This window comes from Rhipicephalus microplus, chromosome 4 (assembly GCF_043290135.1).
Source record: "Rhipicephalus microplus isolate Deutch F79 chromosome 4, USDA_Rmic, whole genome shotgun sequence".
Lineage (NCBI taxonomy): Eukaryota > Metazoa > Arthropoda > Arachnida > Ixodida > Ixodidae > Rhipicephalus > Rhipicephalus microplus.
The window spans coordinates 156,368,965-156,389,283 of NC_134703.1; the positions used below are offsets into that span (position 1 = coordinate 156,368,965).

The 20,319-nt window shown below is 45.7% G+C and overlaps 1 protein-coding gene across 2 annotated transcripts; it reads left to right on the plus strand.

Annotated features, from left to right (window-relative positions):
• Positions 1–13,823: 13,823 nt before the first annotated feature.
• On the plus strand, positions 13,824–19,506 carry LOC119171489 (uncharacterized). 2 transcript variants are annotated; one of them, XM_037422288.2, is made up of 3 exons: positions 13,824–13,974; positions 15,502–15,694; positions 19,263–19,506. In XM_037422288.2, exons 2-3 carry the CDS (start codon positions 15,521–15,523, stop codon positions 19,476–19,478), a joined length of 390 nt encoding a protein of 129 aa, XP_037278185.2. In that variant the 5' UTR covers positions 13,824–13,974; positions 15,502–15,520; the 3' UTR covers positions 19,479–19,506. The 2 variants fall into 2 exon arrangements, with proteins under 2 accessions (XP_037278185.2, XP_075749915.1); XM_075893800.1 differs by lacking the exon at positions 13,824–13,974 and adding an exon at positions 15,341–15,411.
• Positions 19,507–20,319: the final 813 nt, after the last annotated feature.

The following is a 20,319-nucleotide window of genomic DNA, read 5'->3' on the forward strand; positions in this document are numbered from 1 at the left end:
GGAGGGAGTTAAGCATGCTTTCAAAAAAATTATTGAAGAAATACGACAGCGTCATTGAGTGACTAAAACTTCCGGACGTCAGTTGTGACATGACGAAGTTTTCCGATGGTTGAAATCAGAGAAATTTTTTAAAGATGGTGTAGAAAATTCTCCTATCACTTTTTGCCTCCAAAATCGAGACGCTACTATAAAAGCTGTTGGTGTAATCATGATTGCTGGCTCATCTAACGCCAATAACGCTAGTGCATCAGCTGTTTCATTTATAGTGATGCCTCTATACCCAGGCACTCATACTAATCGTACCTCAGTTAAGTGATTCGGTACTAGGAAGTGGAATTTGCTTAATGCTATCAAGTCACCGGATGCCGTGAGCGCACTGCAGACAGACAAATAGTCCGTTATTATTACGGCGTAATCGATTGGTATTAGCAGTTTTCGAAAGGCCAATTCTACGGTTAGAAATTCTGCAATAGAGAGAGGAATGAGATCTGGAATTCGGAGGGGAAGGGGCCAGTCTAGACCAGGGCAGAATATAGCAATGCCACTCTTTTCATCTCTTTGCGAAGCGTCCGTCGACATAATGATCTGTGCTAGCATTCCTAGCAGGTAGTCTTGTAAAGTAGCTCTAAACATATTACTCGGCAGGTGTTTAGCACTATTAGAGAAATTGTCATCAAAGTATATTTGGAGAAAACTTGTCGAGCTACGAATTGTAAGAATCTCCCTAATTTGCACGGACAGTGGATTGAGAAGAGACAGTAAAAATTTTATTTGAGGTGTGTGAAATCTAGGTCAATGACAATCAAAAATTAACCAGGTTGTGCAATGAAAACTGTTTCTTTGCACCTTAAAGGAGATTCAAATGCTCTTAAGGATGTTTGTACAGTCAGTATTTTGAATCTGGGGAGGAGTGAGGGACTGCTAGCTTCAATATATTGTCACGGTCATTAGCCGTAAGCACAAAAGGAGGAAAAAGGCAGCATCACGTGTGGCGGTCGCTGGCGTTTTCGAGGAAGACGACGTTGCGCGTCTGCTCTTACGCATTGTTTTTGTGTGCCAATAGAGCCTTGCTGTTAACGTCGAAAGGAAGCCTTGTGTCCTATTCTTTGCACGTTGTGACAATATTGTTACAGGGAAGATTTATTCGCCGACAGCAGGTCTTTCTAACGCTGTACGGAGCGCACAGTCATGCCGGCCAAACGAGGAAGGTGGACAGCCCAACCAAGAACAAGCACGTTGTCATCTTCTTCTTTTTGGGTGTCATTTCAGTGCTTGTGCCGGAGTGACAGTTCCATATACGTACCATCACTCCGGCTGGTAAGGCACCGTCTCGGTGCCTCTTAAATGAGCGAGTCGGCGTTGTAGGCCTTAGGACGAGAAACGTGGACTACTTCCGTTTTTGTTGTAGCAGCCGATGAGTTTGTGGTCGCAGAAATCTCGTAGGTCACGAAGGACACGATACGGACCAACGTATCGCGATAGTAGTTTCTCGCAGAGGCTAACACACCCAAATGGGAGCCACAAGAGAACAACAGATCCCGCAGAAGAAATGGCATCCCTATGTCGACGGTCGAAAAGAGACTTTTGTGCTGTCGGCGATGACGATAACCGAGCGTAGGCCATCGAACGTGCCATGAGGGCCCGGGTGATGGCATCTTGAGCGTAGGAAGTGGAGGATGGTTGGTCAGTTGAAAGCAGGGTGTCGAAAGGCAGCAAGGGATGACGTCCGCAAAGTCGATAAAATGGTGAGTAGCCGGCTGTTTTATGACGCGACGAATTGTAGGCGAAGGTGATGAACGGCAGAGCTATGTCCCAATCAGTGTAGTCGCTATATACATACATAGAAAACATGTCTCTCAATGTGTGGTTGAGGCGCTCCGTAAGGCCGTTAGTCTGAAGGTGGTAAGATGTGGTGTGGTGACGGGTAGCACAACATCGAAGTAGATCATCAACCACAAGAGATAGAAAGTAGCGACCAGGGTAAGTGAGCAGGTGGGACGGAGGACCATGCTGGGAAATCATGTAGAACAGGAAGTCAGCAACGTCAGTCGCGCAGCTGGTTGGTAGCGCGCGGGTGATCGCATACCGAGTGGCATAATCTGTGGCCACTGCAATCCATTTATTTCCAGTTGTTGAAATGGGAAAGGGACATAGCGAGTCTAACCCCACTCGATAAAACGGCTCGACTGGAACTTCAATGGGTTGAAGGAGACCGGCAGGGGGAGTCGTAGGCTTCTTTCGCTGCTAACAGAGATCAGAAGATGCAACGTAATGGCAAACGGAACGATAACGATCCTTCCAGATTACCCGTCGTCGAACGCTGTCATAGGCTCTGCAGACACCTAAATGTCCAGAAGTCGGAGCGCCGTGAAATTGTTGCAGAACATCCTTGCACAGGTAATGTGGTACGACGAGTAAAAGTTCCGCGCCGTTGTGGTGTAAGTTGAGGCGGTAAAAAACGTTGTCTTGGAGCACGAATCTGCCAAGTGAAAGGTCTGTATGGTGCCATTGAAAGCAGTCAATGATGGAGAACAGCACTGGGTCTCGACGCTGTTCGTCCGCCACTTGCACAAAGTCAGTGATGGCTAAAACGCAGGCATTGGATTCCAAATAGGTGGAGATAGATAGATCAACGAGTTGTCGGGATAAAGAGTCAGCATCGCTGTGCATTTTTCCAGATTCGTACACAACTGAGAACGTGTACTCCAGTAATCATAGTACCCATCGGCTGAGTCTTCCCGTAGGGTCTTTAGGTGTTGACAGCCAGCAAAGCGCATGATGGTCCGTGATGACCGAACGGACATCCGTATAAGTACTGACGGAATTTCGCGATGGCCCACATGTGGGCTAAGCATTGCCGCTCAGTGATGAAATAATTTTTTCCGCTTGCGACAGAAGGCGACAAGCGTAGGCTACCACACGGTTGGTGTCATTCTGCATTTGAGCGAGTATATCACCAATTTCATGGCCGCTTGCATCGGTGCAAAGCTTTGTTTGAGCGGTTGGATCAAAATGAGCCAACACAGGTGGTCATATGAGGCAGTAATTAGTGACGCGAAGGAATGTTCTTGGTCCTCACCCCAAGAAAAGGCCAAATTCTCTTTGAAGAGGTCCGTGAGGGGCCTAGCAATATCTGCCAAGTTAATGACAAAGCGGCAGAAGTATGAGCAGAGTCCAACAAAACTGCGAACTTCTTGTGTGGAACGCGAAACCGGGAATTCGCGGACTGCGTCGACTTTGTCAGGGTCGAGTTGGACACCACTGGCGTCAACAAGGTGGCCGAGTAGTGTAATATGCCGGCGTCTAAATGCGCCTTTCGACGAGTGGAGTTGGAGGCCAGTGCTACGAAAAACGTCAAGAATTGCCGAGAGACGAGTCAGGTAGCTTTTAAAGGAAGGTGAGAAAACGATTACAATGTCCAGATAGCAAAGGCTGGCCGACTATTTGAAACCGCAGAGAAGACAGTTCATCATACGTGATAAGGGCTTCAGCGCGAGCACGAAGGTGCTAGAAGAAACGTGAAATAAAGGCGAGGCAAGGAAAGCAAAGAGGACAACACGAGCGCTGACTACCAACTGAATTTTATTTTTCGCAGCACAGATAATATTATATACAACAGACAATCTTTTAAGAGCAAACGTGAGCAACGTGACATATTCTGGGGAAGTGTCTGGTACTTATCACCATGCATTCTAACCAACTAGCCGAAATAGACGTTCTTCATCATACGTCCAAAAGTAGCCGGAGCATTGCACAACCCCAAAGGCATGACCTTAAATTGGTAAAGGCCGTCGGGAGGGATGAATGCTGTCTTCGCGCGGTCGCGTTCGTCGACCGAAATTTGCCAGTATCCGGATCGAGATTCAAAGGACGAGAAATACTTGGCACCGTGGAGGCAGTCGAGCGCATCATCGATTGGGGGCAGAGGATAAGCTTCCTTCTTGGTGATCCGATTCAGGTGATGATAGTCGACGCGAAAGAGCCAGCTTTTGTCCTTATTTTTAACTAAGACACGGGGGATGCTCAAGGAGTCGATGAAGGCTCGATGACGTCTTTGTTGAGCATTTTTTGGACCTCTTTTTGAATAAGTTGGCTCTCAGCAGGAGAAACGCAGTAAAAGCGTTTGTGGAGTGGACTGGCGTTGCCAGTGTTGACTCGGTGGGATACAGCACTTGTGTGGCCTAGGGGAACATCTTTGATGTCAAAGACATCTAGGTAAGACAATAGAACATCCGGGAGCGCTGCAACTTGGGAAGGTAAGGGGGCGCCGGATATCATTTTGTCGAGGAACGCCTTTTATTGCGGGGTGATGACAGGTTTCATCCCCTGAGTAATTCAGGGGACGAATCGCAACTCATGATTACGTAGTTAGACAAAGAGAGCAGAAAGGTGGGTCTTAAAATTAATCCGCAGAAAACGAAAGTAATGTGCAACAACCACGGAAGAGAGCAGCGCTTCGAGATAGGTAATAGTGCACTTCAATTTGTAAAAGACTAAGTCTACTTAGGGCAGGTAATAACAGGAGAGCCGAATCACAAGATTGAAGTAACTAGAAAAATAGGAATGGGGTGGAGCACACTTGGCAAGCACTCTCAAATAATGACAGGTAGATTGCCACTATCCCTCGAGAGGAAGGTACATAACAGCTGTATCTTGCCGGTACTTAGCTATGGAGCAGAAACCTGGAGACTTAAAACGAGGGTTCAGCTTAAATTGAGGACGACACAGCGAGCAATGGAAAGAAATGTGGTAGGTGTAACTTTAAGAGACAAGAAGAGAGCAGAGTGAATTAGGGAACAAACGGGGGTTAAGAATATCATAGTTGAAATCAAGAAGAGGAAATGGACATGGTCCGGGCATGTAGCGCGTAGACAAGATAACCGCTGGTCGTTAAGGGTAATTAACTGGATTCCGAGAGAAGGCAAGCGGGTCAAAGGGCGACAGAAGGTTAGGTGGCCCGATGAGATTAAGAAGTTTGCGGGTATATGTTCACAGCAGCAAGCACAGGGCGGACTTAACTGGCGGAACATGGGAGAGGCCTTTGTCCTGCAGTGGACGTAGTCAGGCTGATGATGATGATGACAGGTTTCGCCACGGTCTTAGTGTCAGAAGTGAAAAAGTAATGGACCATTCATTCAGGGTGGAAAGTTCGGCTAAAGCGATGCCTTGAGAAAGAACTTGTGTTGACGTAGAGAAGTTCAGAACAGGAATTAGAGTCGTGTCGTTAGCAACAACCAATAAGGTATGTGGTAGTGCGACGTGGTGCGTAAGGTTCAAATCAATGAGAGGAGCCACCAGATAGTCTCCATCTGGAACGGACGAAAAGGGCGACATAGGAACGTGCATAGCAGCCTGGGGCCGTAGCCGTAGAGACTCGACGAATCATAGGCGAGTGTGATTCGGAGGATTGAAATCGGTGCACAAAGGCAACTCAATCTGTAAGAGGTCGGTAGAACAATCTATGAGGGCGGAGTGGGCGGTTAAGAAGTACATTCCAAGGATGACGTCGTGTGGGCAAGCATCAAGTACTGCGAAAAGACTGGAAGTGTGTTGGCCGGCAACAGTAGCGCCTGCAGTGCACATGCCAAGCACCGATGTTCGGCTTCCGTTGGTCACTCGAACAGTAGAGAACAAACCAGGTATGAGAACCTTGTTTCGGGCGAGATCGAAGCGTAGAGCTCATAACAGATATTCGGGCGCCAGTGTCCATTAGGGCAGTAACGGGGAGGCCATCAAGAAAAACTTGAAGTAAATTGCGTCTTGAATTTGTTGCTGGTTGACGGCTTTTGGTCCGAGACTAGGGAGCCTACATGAACGGCCGTTTTTAGGGTGATGTCAGCCTTTGACCCACTACACGCCGCCAACGCACCGCCGCCCGCCAAAACACAATGTTGCCAGACAGCAACGCCGCGCTGTCGCCCCATCTTGGTGCCCGCACTGCGTCTACGCCCGGTTGCGTTTAGTTCTCAATAATACGGCGTCGAACGTTGCGGTAGCGTGTTAAACGCTGCCGGTGAAGCCTTAGAATGCCTGGATGCTGCGTACCGCTCTGCACTGACCACAACAGAAAGGGGGTGCGAATGTTCTGCTTCCCAGCGAGCCCTGGCCGACGACAACTATGGCTGGCTCAAGTGAAGCGAGACAGCTGGGAGCCCACCAGTGCGTCTCGTATTTGCTCTGTGAGTACTGCGTATTTCGTTCACTGTTTTTTCCTGCGGCACACGTATATGTGTTTCGCGGTGTTCGCGAATGAGTAGATAACCGAAGTTGTCGTTGCTGCGTCCACGCATTGCGAGTAGGAAGCCCACAAATGGGACGCGTCCGCGCGTTCGTACGGAGACGCGCTCACTAGTCTGAGTTGTTGCCACGCTTGCGTTCGTGTCAGCGTAACCTCAGTATTATGTCGCAAGTGTTCGTGTGTCGGCTGCGAATTTCTTCGCACGCTCACTTTGAGAACTGGGTCGCTTACACGACCCTCAGAACCGCCGCTGTCAAAAGCCCAGGTGGTGTGTGTTGTTACAAGGGCTGGGCACCGACGCCGTACGTAGGTATACATGCTCGGTCACCTCCCTACAATAATGCTGAATAGTCCAGCTGAATTAAATTCTAGCTGTTTGTCCTTTTTGTTGCGCCGTACTTCGCGTAGCTGGAGGGAGTGGTGGCTGGCTCTAAAATGGCGGTGCACAGAAAACTATGCTGAATTTGGTGAAAGCTGGCAACTGCGTGCCCCGTTGCCCGCTGGTTTTGGCGGAGTTTCTTGAAGGCACTTCTTAAGATGTCTCCACCTTAAAACGGCTGTTCATGTAGGCTCCCTATCCGAGACAGCAACGCAGCGCCACCTCTGGAAGCTCCACTGGTCATTTTCCCGGAGGATGACCAGAGCAAGCCGGTGATGGAGAGCGGTGGCGTTGAGGGGAGCGTAGCGGGTGATCCTGAAGTGACGGCGAGCGGCTAAACCAGTTTCTCTGGGCGATGACATCAGCGTAGGACGGTTCGGAGCGTAGAGATGAACGGCGAGGTGAAGGGTCCTGAAGATGGTCATCCAGAAAAGCGGGTTGCGAATAGTGTCCACGATTTTTACTGCGGTCATTATTAAAGCTTGGCCGGGAATACCGTCTGTTGCGGCAATGGCGGAAGATGGGCCCAGCACGAGAGCAAGAGAAAAAGATGGGTCAGTCGTTTTGCGTGTGCCCCTCAGATTGATTTTGGTAGTGTGGTAAAAACTAGGAGCCGAAGCTTTCGCAGTGCCAAGTGGAGCAGCGTGGGGCTCAGCCTTGAGGACGGGAGTGCTCATGGGCTGCGGCATGTGCCTACCGGGCTGGGGAACATGGACGCCCGTCCAGGTTCGCGAATTCCTGACGTATGACGGCTTGAATTAGCGAGACCGTTGCCCAGTTGCGTTGCGCAGTGGGCTGATAAGAAGCGGGTGTGACGGCCTCCAGCTCCTGGCGAACAATCTTTGCGATAGTGGCAGGAGGCGCAAGTAGACGGGGCATCGCAGAATCCTCGCAGAACGAAGTCGGAGCGGTGTTCGGAAGTCTCGTGATGTGAAGGGTTCTTCGCGTGTTTTTAGATTGTTCAAATTGTCGGCATTCGCATACGATGTAGTCGACAGTGGTGCAGTTCTTAAACATAAGTATGTTGAAAGCATCGCCAGCAATGCCTTTCAACACGTGGCTGATCCTGTCCCCCTCCGTCATGTCTTAGTCAGTCTTCTGGCACAGTCGCGGTACATCTTAGATGTATGCAACATACGACTCCGTCGATGATTGAACACGTGACGTGAGTTCCTTCCTGGCTGTCATCTGACGTGCAACTGACCGACCGAACAAGTCGAGAAGCTTCTGCTTGCACACATCCAAGCTGATTAATTCTTATTCATGCGTCTCATACCAGGTGCATGCCGATCCCGATAGGTAGAAAAGAATATTTGCCAGCATAAGCGTCTCTTCCCACCTGTAGTGCTTGCTGACGCGCTCTAATAATGCGAGCCATTCTTCAACGTCCGTGCTTTCCATACCGCATAACGTGCAGGGTCGAGAAGATGGGGAGGGAACACAGGTGACGGAGCCGGCGGTGACTGCGAGGCCTGAGTGCCGGTTTCAGGCACTGCGGCTGGACAAAGTTGGCGTCCACTGCGGAGTTCCAGAGTCGGGTTGTGGGAAGACCGCAAACCTTCCACCAGAAAGATGTTACAGGGCAGATTTATTCGTCGACAGCGGGTCTTGCTAACGCTGTACAGAGAGCACAGTCATGCAGGCCAACGGGAAAGCTGGAGAGCCCAACCCACAACAAGCACGTTGTAGTCTTTCTCCTTTTGGGTGTCATTTCAGTGTTTATGCCGGAATGACATTACCTTACACGTATCAATATAAAACGTTATTCGCTACAAATTTAGGTATCCCTAAGCACATGCGCAGTGCGTGCTTCTCTAGAAGAACAAGAGTACGCCGCTTATAGGCAGGTGCCCCGGAGTATAACACGCATCCAAGTTCTAGGACCGGCCTCGCTTACTTGCGCTATATTGATAATAACGTGGCTCTGCGCATTCCTGATCTCTTGTTGCTTATTCTCCCTAATATGTCGACTGCCCGAACACCCTTTGCAGCGAAATATTCGATGTGTTTTCGCCATACTAGAGAGCTGTCATATATCACTTTTAGGTATTTGATGCTTTGAACTTGCGGAAAGGTATCAATTTTGTATGAGAGACATATGTGCACTGGTTTTTTAAGGATATACTAATAATGTACATTTTCTCAGGTTTAGCGAACTGAAATGAATAACATCGAGCCAGTGCTCTATTTCAGATGCATACAGTCGGCTCCACTGTTAAAGGGAACGCCTGCGTGAGCAGCATGTTTAGATTTTGCTATCTTACGGAATCATAGCGGCTTAGATATGCATAAGACTACTGGTGATTGAAAGTTCCGACTCCTCTTGACACACTATTGACTTGCATGAAGCATGTTTCTTAATTCACTTGCTCTCATAGAGGCCCAGGAATTTAGATGGCGTGCATTCAAGTGTTCGTTTTAACAATGGATCATACTGTACATTTGGGCGTTTTGACAGAGAGCGTGAATGTTATAAGCTGACGAAAAAAACGCAATATCATCAGCATAGACATACGTCGGAACATTCTGCTTACATGGGATCGAGCCTATTAAGTATTGAATAGTACCGGAAGCAGAACAGCGCCTCTGGGAAACATCTTTTTTTTTTCAGTATATAAGTACTTTACGAAAGATCATATTCCGAACAGGAGAATTTTCTACTTCCTGAAAACTCCGTAATCCACGCTTCTAAATAATCCAGCAACTTGATTTTTTTAGGCGAGTGAGTAGAACACTGTGTTCGACACTATCATACGCCTTTGTGTTGCTAAAAGTAACTAGAGATTCATAGTGCCCTTGACACCGCACCGAGTATATGCGGCTCCCTAGGTCAATATGCGCTTGCCATATGAAGCATCCCTGCCTGAATACAATTTGACATGGGCGAAGAATCTTTTCTTTGTCTACAAATTTCATGATGCGAACGTGCCCTACTCTTTCCATTACCTTGACAAAACTGGACAAATTGACAAAGTTAGTGTGATTGGCCTGATATTGCGAAAATGTCGCCTTCACCTGGTTTTTCTTTAGGAAAAGGTATAATTTTCGTGATTTTCTATGCAAATAGAATCCAAGCTTCTCTTATCTAATAATTTATAACATTAAGTACGTCCTCATGTGACTCTTTGAACAAAATTTTCAACATTGCTGAAGGGACTTCATTCGAGCCTGGAGCCGCTGTCGGAAGTTTTTTTAGAACCTCTGATGTTTCTTACAACCTACATCAATATTTCAGGAAAAACAGGAACTGACCGTAAGATTACTGAAGGGGGATAAATATTTGTCAAAAATCGCTTTTCCAAACCTTGAGCTGTGCTTTCCAGTGACTGCTTAAATTTTTGAGGCGAAAAACAATGGGTTCAGGATTTACTCCTTCAGAAATTAGTTTCTTATGTTTCGAAAATCCAAATAGAGCTCATTTTTTTGATTTTCAAAGAAAATCAAAACGTTTTTCATCATACCCCACCTTTGCTTTAGCCACCGTTCGTTCAAATGTACTTGCAATAAATTTATAATCTGATCAGTCTTCAGGACACTGATTGTGTAATAGCTACTTCCAGGCAGCTTTTCTACGCCAAACATTTCGTGTACAGTTATGATTCTATCATCGCGACACAGATTTTTGTTCAACTGAGTGAACCTCAAATTCTGCTTTGCTACGCTGCTCTGGTAAAACTGAACAAACGCTCTATGCTTTTTGCTTTACCATTGCTTCTGACAGAACATCTATGAAGCATCGCAAGCGCCTTCTGAAAGTACTGTACTTTATGCACGTTTGTCTTCTAAAAAGAACATATATTAGAGGGTATGCAATGTCAATCATCACTGAAAAGTGATAACTATTAGTCGCAGATTCAACCATTGACCAAGAAGAGATGTGAAGGCCTGATCCTGAAAAACGTCAAGTCTAAAGACGAGGCAGACATCCCCCTAATATAAGTGGGAATACCTGAGTTATGACAAGTGAGACTGTTACCCTGAGACCAGTCTTATAATCGAGTACTACACGAGTAAGTACCCCAAATTATGTGATGGGAGTTGAAGTCTCCCGCCAATGGCACCCAATCACCACTCATAAAAATTACGCTAATCGAAGGGTTTGTGCTATAAACCCCTGATGGATAACATACATTTGCTATGTAAAATGTTCTATATATACATGAACGAATACTCAAAGTAATTACTAGGAATTCGCACTCCGGCGACAGAAGCTGAAGTGTTATTTTTGCCTTGTGGCAAAGTTTGGCAGAGACTAAAGTAAGTAACCCGCCTCCTCAAGAGAATCGATCTAGATGAAATCGTCTATAATTTTTTAATAAAAATGCCGACCTGGAACTAACCAAAATTTTTGTAACAATGATATATCAGGATTTTTTTCACCAATGAGACGACATAAATCTGTTGAAGCCGCAAAAACAACAAGTCCACTGTAAAACATTCTACGGCTCAATACCAACCATCTGTCGAGCAGTAATCCCACCTTGTGTTCTTTCCTTGAAAACTGTCACTGCTTCACTCCTTGAGCATCGTCGCCTGTTCATTACTTCCAACAGCTCTTTGTCTTGAAAGTGAACTGAACAACTTGAATAATCAGCATTATGAGCACCCTCACAGAGGCAGCACTTCTCAACTTGGACCGTGCAATCAGCGTGTGAGTGACCCTCACCGCAAATGCAACTCCGTTTTGCAGATTTACACCCACCAGCATTATAACCAAAACGCCAACAATTTCTACACTGCAGGCGTCGTGACACTAATGGCTCCACCATGAAGGTTAGTGGGCAAGCTTTTTCTAATCATCAAATCTACGAACTTCGATTGAATCTGGCTACGTTGACCCCCGCGAGTGTGTGAGTACAAACATTCAGCGGACGTCATCTTCCTCGTCTATATATAACCATCATCAGTATTTGTGTGGTTCTTTTTCATCATCAGCGCCATCTTGCTGTTCCTGAAATAAAGCGTCGGCTGAACCGTGTGACTTCATTATACTTGGTCTTCTGACTTCGTAGTACCGGCCATTGTATTTTATTGAAACGCAGGCTTCAATCGCAAAACTTTGCCCCGGCGTGCACAGTTTGTCTAGTGGCTAAGGTACTCGGATGCTCACCCGCAGGTCGCGGGATCGAATGACCGCTGCGGCGGCTGCATTTTCGATGGAGGCGAAATTGATGTAGGCCCGTGTGCTCAGATTTGGGTGCAGGTAAATAACCCCAGGTGGTAGAAATTTCCGTGGCCCTCTCTCTATTGCGGCGTCTCTCATAATCATCTAGTGGTTTTAGGACATTAAACCCCACTTATCAATCAATCAGTTGCCTGAGTTTATTGTTTCTGATAGAGAAAATACTATATTTTAGAAAAAATATATATTAGGTTTTGGAGCGGCATTTGATGCGTTGTAATTTGGGTATTACGAACTCTTACTCACTCTCCTGTGGAACATCTTTGAATAAATTTGTTAAATTTTCTAACATAATAATCAGGAAATGAACACGATGAATTGTATAGCACTGCCCCCCAAGTTCTCTTCTTACAGGATTCTCAGAAGTTCGTCAATGAATGCAGTACTCTACCCCTCTGTGGGTGGCAGCAAATGTACGTCTAAATTGTGACACAGAGACCAAGTCGTCAATAAAAGAACACTAAAGAGCAAAACGATTTTTCGCCCATCAAAAAAAGCGCAATTTCCTGATCTCGAAAACAGAACTCTTACCGTGACATGACGCTACGTAAGCTCGAAAAGAAACTTCTGGTGGATACGTCACCTTCAGATTCTAGATTATCGAACTAAACACCATGACGTCACAGATTTGAAAGCATCTACTCTATTGTATGTCGTTTCTAATCGATGAAAATAAAATAAATTGTCATTCATGGGTGCCGGTGACCCAGGATACGAAGTTTCGTAGATCTAATGTCACGAAGGTACGAAAACTACATTTTGAAATTTTCGACGTCACGGGCGGAGATTTAATCGCGAAATGTAAAAGTAAAACTTCGGCTTTGATTTTCTCCACAAATAATGAACTTATGACAGTGAAACATATGACACCACAGTGCAGTTTGTTAATCGAAACCAAGTCATTTTTTTCTCTATAGTGTTCCTTTAAATACACCACATTAATGCACAGATTTTATATAATCTTTCCTTTTGTTGATTCTTTAATACACGGCAGCTACATGATAACCTACGTAGTGCAGAGCATACGCACCATTAACAGCCGCGACAAATGCGCTTCTCAAAAGAAGTCCTGGGGCCGTCAAAAGTGCCGTCCGTGTTCTCTCATAGCTGCCGGAAGGCTGCAAATGTCATTAAAACGCCAGTGTGAACGTGAAATGTCGTAGAAATATTGATTTATTCTCTTCTTGGGTGGTCATTACGTGCAACATTTTTTCATTAAATCGTGCGTCTCACTGAATTGTAGAACAAGTTACAAAGCTTGCGGAGATCGAAGTAATTTGGACCAGCTCTTAGAAGCGTTTGGTCATGCACCCATGCTAAGGTGGGTCACATTTCATGTCAAATTAAACAGTAAAGAAAAACTGTATACGCCAAGGGGCCGGCACGCGTAGCTTTCGGAGTTCTATGACTTATTTTCTTTTTTTTCGTTTAGTAACTCATCCGCAAAAGTGACAAACTTCGGAATCACCCTATCATTCATTGCGCTATACTTACAGGGTAGCCAGCCGGTCTGAGAACTGGCTAACCTTCCTGTCCTTCCTCTTTCAATCCTCCTCCTCCTCTACTCACCGCGGCCGAACACACCGTGACATGAACTGTCAGGGCGTGTCCCCATATTACCGGGCACATACTTGCCGTACGCATTCAAGCAATATCCGAGCAATCCATGTTCTCATCGGGAAGAGTCAAGCTTGTTACAGGGGCAGCGTGTTTTTGTAGCACTTGCCCTTGACACCAAACGATCTCGGTTGCCGAGCCTTATCTGTGGAACTATGCGCACGTGCCCATGTAGTCCAGGGACGGACAACCCTGTGTATATGCCGCGAAAGAAGAAAGAAGCGGCTTTAACCGAAAGCAACTAGCACAATAATGGCCAACTGGCGGCTCCTGCCAATTGGAGGAGAAGCAATCACGGCATGAGGATCGCGGACGTATACCTGTCACTCTGCAGTGGACCACGAGGGGATGAACCTGTGGCCGGTACAATGTTTGTCTTCATGACGTCACAACAGGCGCCATTATACAGCCGTCAGACCAATAGTGCCGTGGACCGCTTATCAAATGCCCAGTCTCATAAAATTCTTGTCGGCCGGCTGTGTACGCAGCACATAAGACGCCTGCTCCGAGCCGACCGAGACACACTCGATCCGCACGCGCCCCTACGACCAGCGCTGAGTGAGTATAAACAAATATTCAGTCCTCCACGCCTACCTTCCTTTTCAATTCTGAGGGAATAACTTGAAGCGAAGGGGCCGTTTTTCGCTGCGATTCCGTCACAATATCGTTCCCTAATAATATAGTTAGAAAACGGTGTGATGTACGGCTAATTTATAGACATCAGTGACGTGAAACATTTCAGTGGGGAACGCTATAGAGTCCGGACTGTATGCTGTAGAATGCTGTGCTCCATGCGCAGCATCTTGAGCGCATGCTCGCGCCATGGAGAAGTCTTCCTTGTGTTCTTCGGGCACCCTGGTGATGACTACTTATCTTAATGAGCAAAAACAAATAAAACGACTAGTTCGCTTGACGTAACGCTGGTGAAACCAGGTATAAAAGTGGACAAAACAAAAGAAACTCGCACGTAATAAAACTAAAGAAAAGAAAAAAAAGAGAAAGAGCAAGATGCAGAAAGAGTGAGACAAAGAGACAGAAAAAAAGAAGAAAAGATTAAAGCTGGGACAAACGCCAAAAAAAGAAAGAAGTACAACAAGGGCAGAAAAGTAAGAAGAAAGCCTAAGAGCCAAGCTCCTGATTTCCATCATGCTTGGCAACCCTACTGCGAAAGTGTCCTGTTTTTTGTGTGAGTTAATTGTTTTATTAAATGGGTATATCCACTGGTTTTTCTAGTAATAATGTTCTCATATTCTGTCGCATTTTACTCCACCACATGAACGAGAGGTCACGCCAATTACAAAAGAAATTATGCGGGCTGTGCTAGTGGCTGATGAGGCTATTTGGTAGAATGCCATATAATAACGGACGTTCAAGCTCGTACACACAAAGATAAAGTTATTAGAAAAGCACACAGGGCATTGTATTTATATTTATTAGCATCCAGGTAGTGCTATCTTTAATCTTTTTGCTTGTTTTTTTTTTCAAGGGAAGACTAATGTCACCTACATGCATGTAATTGGTCGCGGACAAAAGTGCCTCTCGCCCTGAGGATCAGACCTTGTATTTTTATTCCATTTTTGTTTTGTTAAGCTACACGATTCCTGGCCGATCTCCCAGGATATGTGTGATCCACAAGATTAGTATATATATTTTCATCTACCTCGTATTTCTTTCCAGCCCTAAAGCCAGATTCAATGGACGCGCTTGTAAGAAGCTGGCTACAAGGCGATTTATTAAAGGAAGGACCCCAGTACTTCTTAAGCCTCGTGACAATATTTTGTGTACTCCTACCATCTTCAATTAGGCTGAAGTGCTCACAAGAGCGAAATAACTCATCCTTGAGTAATTAGGATTCCAGTGTACATGGCCCATCATTGTTACCTGGTTTATCTACCTTCGAAATCAAGACGCAGTATTTTTTTAAACTCAGTGGACAGCTATGATTTATTATCCAAGGTATCATACAAGAGCCGTAACGCAAGCTCTTTTCCCAAGGTAATTATGGATGCACTTATCCTAAACGTTTGATTGTTTGCAACTCAAAGTACAGCATTAACAATGAGATGGACTCCTTTCTTTCTGCAGAAAATCTCAAATCCTAGCCATGCAAGGTAATGTGATGGTGCCAGTTCTTCTGACGCTGGTCGTCGCTGTGACGGGTGTCTGCGCGGCCCCTCTTGACGAGCACGTGGTGTGCCCTCTCGTGGACGGCAAGGGTGTGAATGCCACGCTGTTTCCGAACATCTACAACTGCTCCACCTTCTACCTGTGCTCCCAGGTAAGAATAGTTGCGAGCTTAAAAAATACTAGAGGACATGTGCTTAACAAAGAAACTTACCTCAAGTAGCCATCCCCCCTACAAGAGTTGGGCCTCAGGCCTGGCAAACCACCCGGCCACGATCGTCAGACTCATGGTCCGCAATGTGAACTCAAGATTCCAGCAGCATCGCCAACACTCTTCTAGCGCAGCTGGTCGCTGCTGCCTTATTTAGCGGCGCCTTTTACTGGTCATCATTCCTACTGTCAGCGGCCTTATCATAGCCGCAACATTAACAAACTTCTTATGAAATGATGGTAGTTATTGGAGGTCTCCATAGCTTCCACTCTAGACTTTCAAAATCACACGCTTCCTGCCATCATGATCGACAGAAGAGACCTGCCTACACGGTTGCTCCTGTCAGTCACAACCACTATTGCTGGGCAATGTGGTCTGACGGTCCTCATAGGTGCAAAAGACATCAACGTTCAATACCGATCTACTGTTTATGGGCGGATCAGTGCACATTAATAACATTGCCCCGTCATGTACGTTCTAATTTACCAGCACTATCAAACTGTAAAACGATGATCGCAATAAAAATTTTGAAAGGGGTCAAATTTTTCATATGTATTTTAAAGTGCTTGGTCAAAAAGCTGTCTACGATCTGTGGGCTAAACAGCTCCTGTGATGCCAAAACAGATGTCTGAAGCTTGGCCAATTACACAGAAGACCACAGAAGACATTTGTCAAGAACTGTACAAAAGCACTGGTGGCACCTAAGGTGTAACTACTACTGCGCGATCGTTACAACTTGTAGCAGCATTGTGCGAACCGCACAGCCGTTTAACCAGGTGACAGCTTTCTCAATTTTTATTTTCAATTCGAAACATTTCCTAGCGAACTTCGGCGACTTTGAGCGGATCTGCTGTGTTTATCTCTCTTTTCTCTCGCCTTTTTATCTTTCATCTCCCACATCCCCCATCCCATGCACAGGGTAGCGAACCGGCTGCCTATAGGCTGATTAACCTCCCTGCCGTTCTTTTCCTCCTATTTTCCTTCTTTCCTTGAGCGGATCTATCTATCTATCTATCTATCTATCTATCTATCTATCTATCTATCTATCTATCTATCTATCTATCTATCTATCTATCTATCTATCTATCTATCTATTTATCTATCTAGCCGCCTACGACTATTAGCTATCCAGGCTGTTTCCTTAATTGTATCTATACCATATTTGGTGTGGCACAACTTGACTGTATGGCGATTATAAATTACTAAAAACAACATAGCACTCATGATATGTATGTCATGAATGCCATGATTTACAATTCGTGATCTTGCTGCTCTTGCAGTGGTTTCGTTCACAAGACATGTTGCAAAATTGGCGTGGTATGAAATGACTGCATGGCGAACACAAGTTACAAACCGTGACGTGGAAATCATCACATGCATGTCATGCAAGTCTTGAGTCATGACTACACGCCACTCTCATGGTACGCTCGCAGTCGTTTCGATAGCTTCACATATACCAAATTTGGTGTTACAGGACGTGAATGCATGACGAAGGTATATGACTGGTGCAAACATGATAGTCATGAGATGCGTGGCCCCTTAGAGCATGACTACACGCCACGCTAATGATGTAGTCGCGGCCGCCTCACTAGCTTCAGATATACCAAATTTCATATTACATGACGTGACTAGATGACGAAGGTATGTGAGTGCCGCGAACATGATAATCACGAGATGCGTGTCATGTAACACCATGACTACATGCTATGCTTATGATGCGCTAGCAGCCGTTTCTCTAGCTTTACATGTACCAAATTTTGTATTCTGTGACGTGAACTGATGAGATTTGTAAATCACACCTCCAAACAAGATAATCATGACATGCGTGTTATGTAACAACAGAACTACATCACACACTTATGATGCGCTCGCGGCCGTTACGCTAGCTTCACATATGCCGAATTTGTTATTGCGTCACGTGAATGGATGACGGAGGTATGGGACTAGTGTAAACATGATAATTATGAGATGCGTGTCATGTAACAACATCACTGCATGCCACACTCAAGGCGCCAGTACAATTCGACGGGAACCCCAGCATTCGTTTCGTCACGTCATGCCGGCGATGCCACGCCAGCCGCCGATCTGCCTGGCATATACTCTCAGGCGCATGCCGCGGTGCGTTGCTTTGACGCATGCGCGTTTGAGCATTCCCGGCCTGCCTTTGTCACGAAGTTAACAGACGCTGTGCTGCCTTGGTAACGTCATCGGCTCGAAATGCAGCATGCCACATTTCGCACCGGTTGCCACCGGGCCGCGCCGACAGACGCTGGTCGCGCCTAGCGTCAGGCTATAGAGTGTTTCAGCTTTGCTACTCAATGTTACGTCGGAGCATATTTGGCCCTTCATGATGCCCTCACCGCCGTTTCACTAGCTTCACATATACCAAGCTTGGTGTTACGGAGCGTGAATGGACGATGAACGTAAATGACACGTCCAAACATGATAATCATGGCATGGAAGTTTTGTACGGCATATTTGACGTCCACGTCGTAACGTTGTGCTGATTTAGAAGTGACATATAAACATTCCTCATTCGTGCTTCGCATAGCATTGATTCTCACTGTACGTGGGATCTGCCAATTATTTTAGACTTCTATAAGACATTGGGCTTGTTGGGTTTGCATTCTCTCCAGTTTGTTGGGAGCGTGTATTTCGGTTCACTTTTGTATTATGCCAGAAGTCAAGTTGTCAAGTTTTAAAAACTAAACGATCATTCCGCTAAAGTATGCAAATTATAATTTTCTTCCGCGTACAAGTTCCTGACAGTGGTCTGCTAAGTTGCAAAGACTCGTACTTCCAGTGAAGGTTTGATTGGTAAGGTGCGCAACGAAAAAGATTTAAAGTTCAATTTACTAACGCCAACAAATGTCTATGCAGCATTATGTTTCACTTACAATTTCCATGATCAGGGGCGATACTGTCAGCGTTGACATTTTAAGTGCGCCTACTTCAAATGAGTACAATTGTGAGAAATTGTGGTATAAGCACATATCATACAGCAAGAAAGTCGCCTCTTTTTCCACAACTTATATATGTACGTTGATGCGTAGGCCACTGTCTCACTTTTTACCAGAGTACACCACATCTTTTAATTGCATTTTACTTCCGTGTGTCTGCCGAGACACTGCTAATTTTTCAAGACTCGCTTTTTAATCACAAAACTAATATACCCAGAAGCCACCTTCCACACTTAGTATTCCGGTCAATTTTTCTGCTTGTTTATCTCCTAAATAAAGCACCTGTGGTATTATTATTTAACGCGTAAAAACCAATCTCGCCTCAGCCATAATTTACTTTCATTGCTAGAAAGTAAGAGAGTGAAAAACCTTGCGAGTGAACTATTTCCTCCGTGTCGGTCTGGAAAGTGCCTGAAAAAAAGAACTTGGAGACCCTCTGCCTTTTAGTCTCTAATTGAGCGAAGCAGCTTTATTATTGGAGCCCCATTCTTGTGAATATTCATCAAAGGTTCCCAAAAGAAGCTCATTTAACGTCTCTTTCTCTGATACAGGGTGTTCCAGAACTCATCGAGTGCCCTGGTGCCCTGCAATTCAACCGCAAGCTGAACGTGTGCGATTTCTCCTGGAGGGCCGCATGCGTAGCGGGTCCTCTGCCAGAACCCCTGCCGCCAACCACTGAGGCCCCTCCTGCGACCGAGAGGATCATCATCACCCAAGTGGTCAAGGAAATCATCAAGCCTGCTGATGACCAGGCCCTGTCTTCATAGGAAATAAAACTCGCATTAAAAAAAACAAGACGCTTTCAAGTCGAACATTGTTTTTCAATCGCGCATCAAACCTCTGTTAGACTATTTTTTTACAAAGTAAGTAATTGAGCAGTACTATCGTCGACAAGTCTGACCCGAAAGGTGGCATGCAATATGGGTAGTATAGCACACGCTATACAGTCTTCACCGTACACATGCGCAGTGCTTCCAAACCAGAGTAACGCGCGTCTCTCAATGACAATGATGTACATACAACGCGCACAACACTCTTCCTAATGCTTGGTGGTGTTCGGGTTTATTTTGAAGGTGATTGTTTTTACAGCAAATCGCGTACATTACTTTAACAGCAGCACAACCTTTACCTTCTGAATATAATCTCGAAACAGACACCCCGTGAAGCGTGGGTAAATACATAAACAGGTTATTAATAATTCTTGGGGTTTAACGTCCAAAAACTACCGCATGATTATGACAGACACGGCCATACTGAACAGCTTAAATTTCGACCGCCTGGATTTTCTTAACGTGTACTTAAATCTCATTGCACAAGCCTGGAGCATTTCCGCCTTCGCTGTAAATGCAGCCGCCGCAGCTGGGATTTGATCCCGTGACCTGTTGGTCAGCAGCCGAGTGCCTTAGTCACTATACCATCGTGAGGGGTTATATGAAAAAATTACCAATGTTATGTCAGCTGTTGTGCTTAGATAAGTCAATTTCTTGTTCTGAAAACTGTTCTAATGGCGCAGTTCATGATCCGTGATATCGCGTAAGCTTATTAATGGCACATTGTGTTCGCATTGCATGTGCCATTAGATTTTCGGCTCCACAAAATTATGTTCGC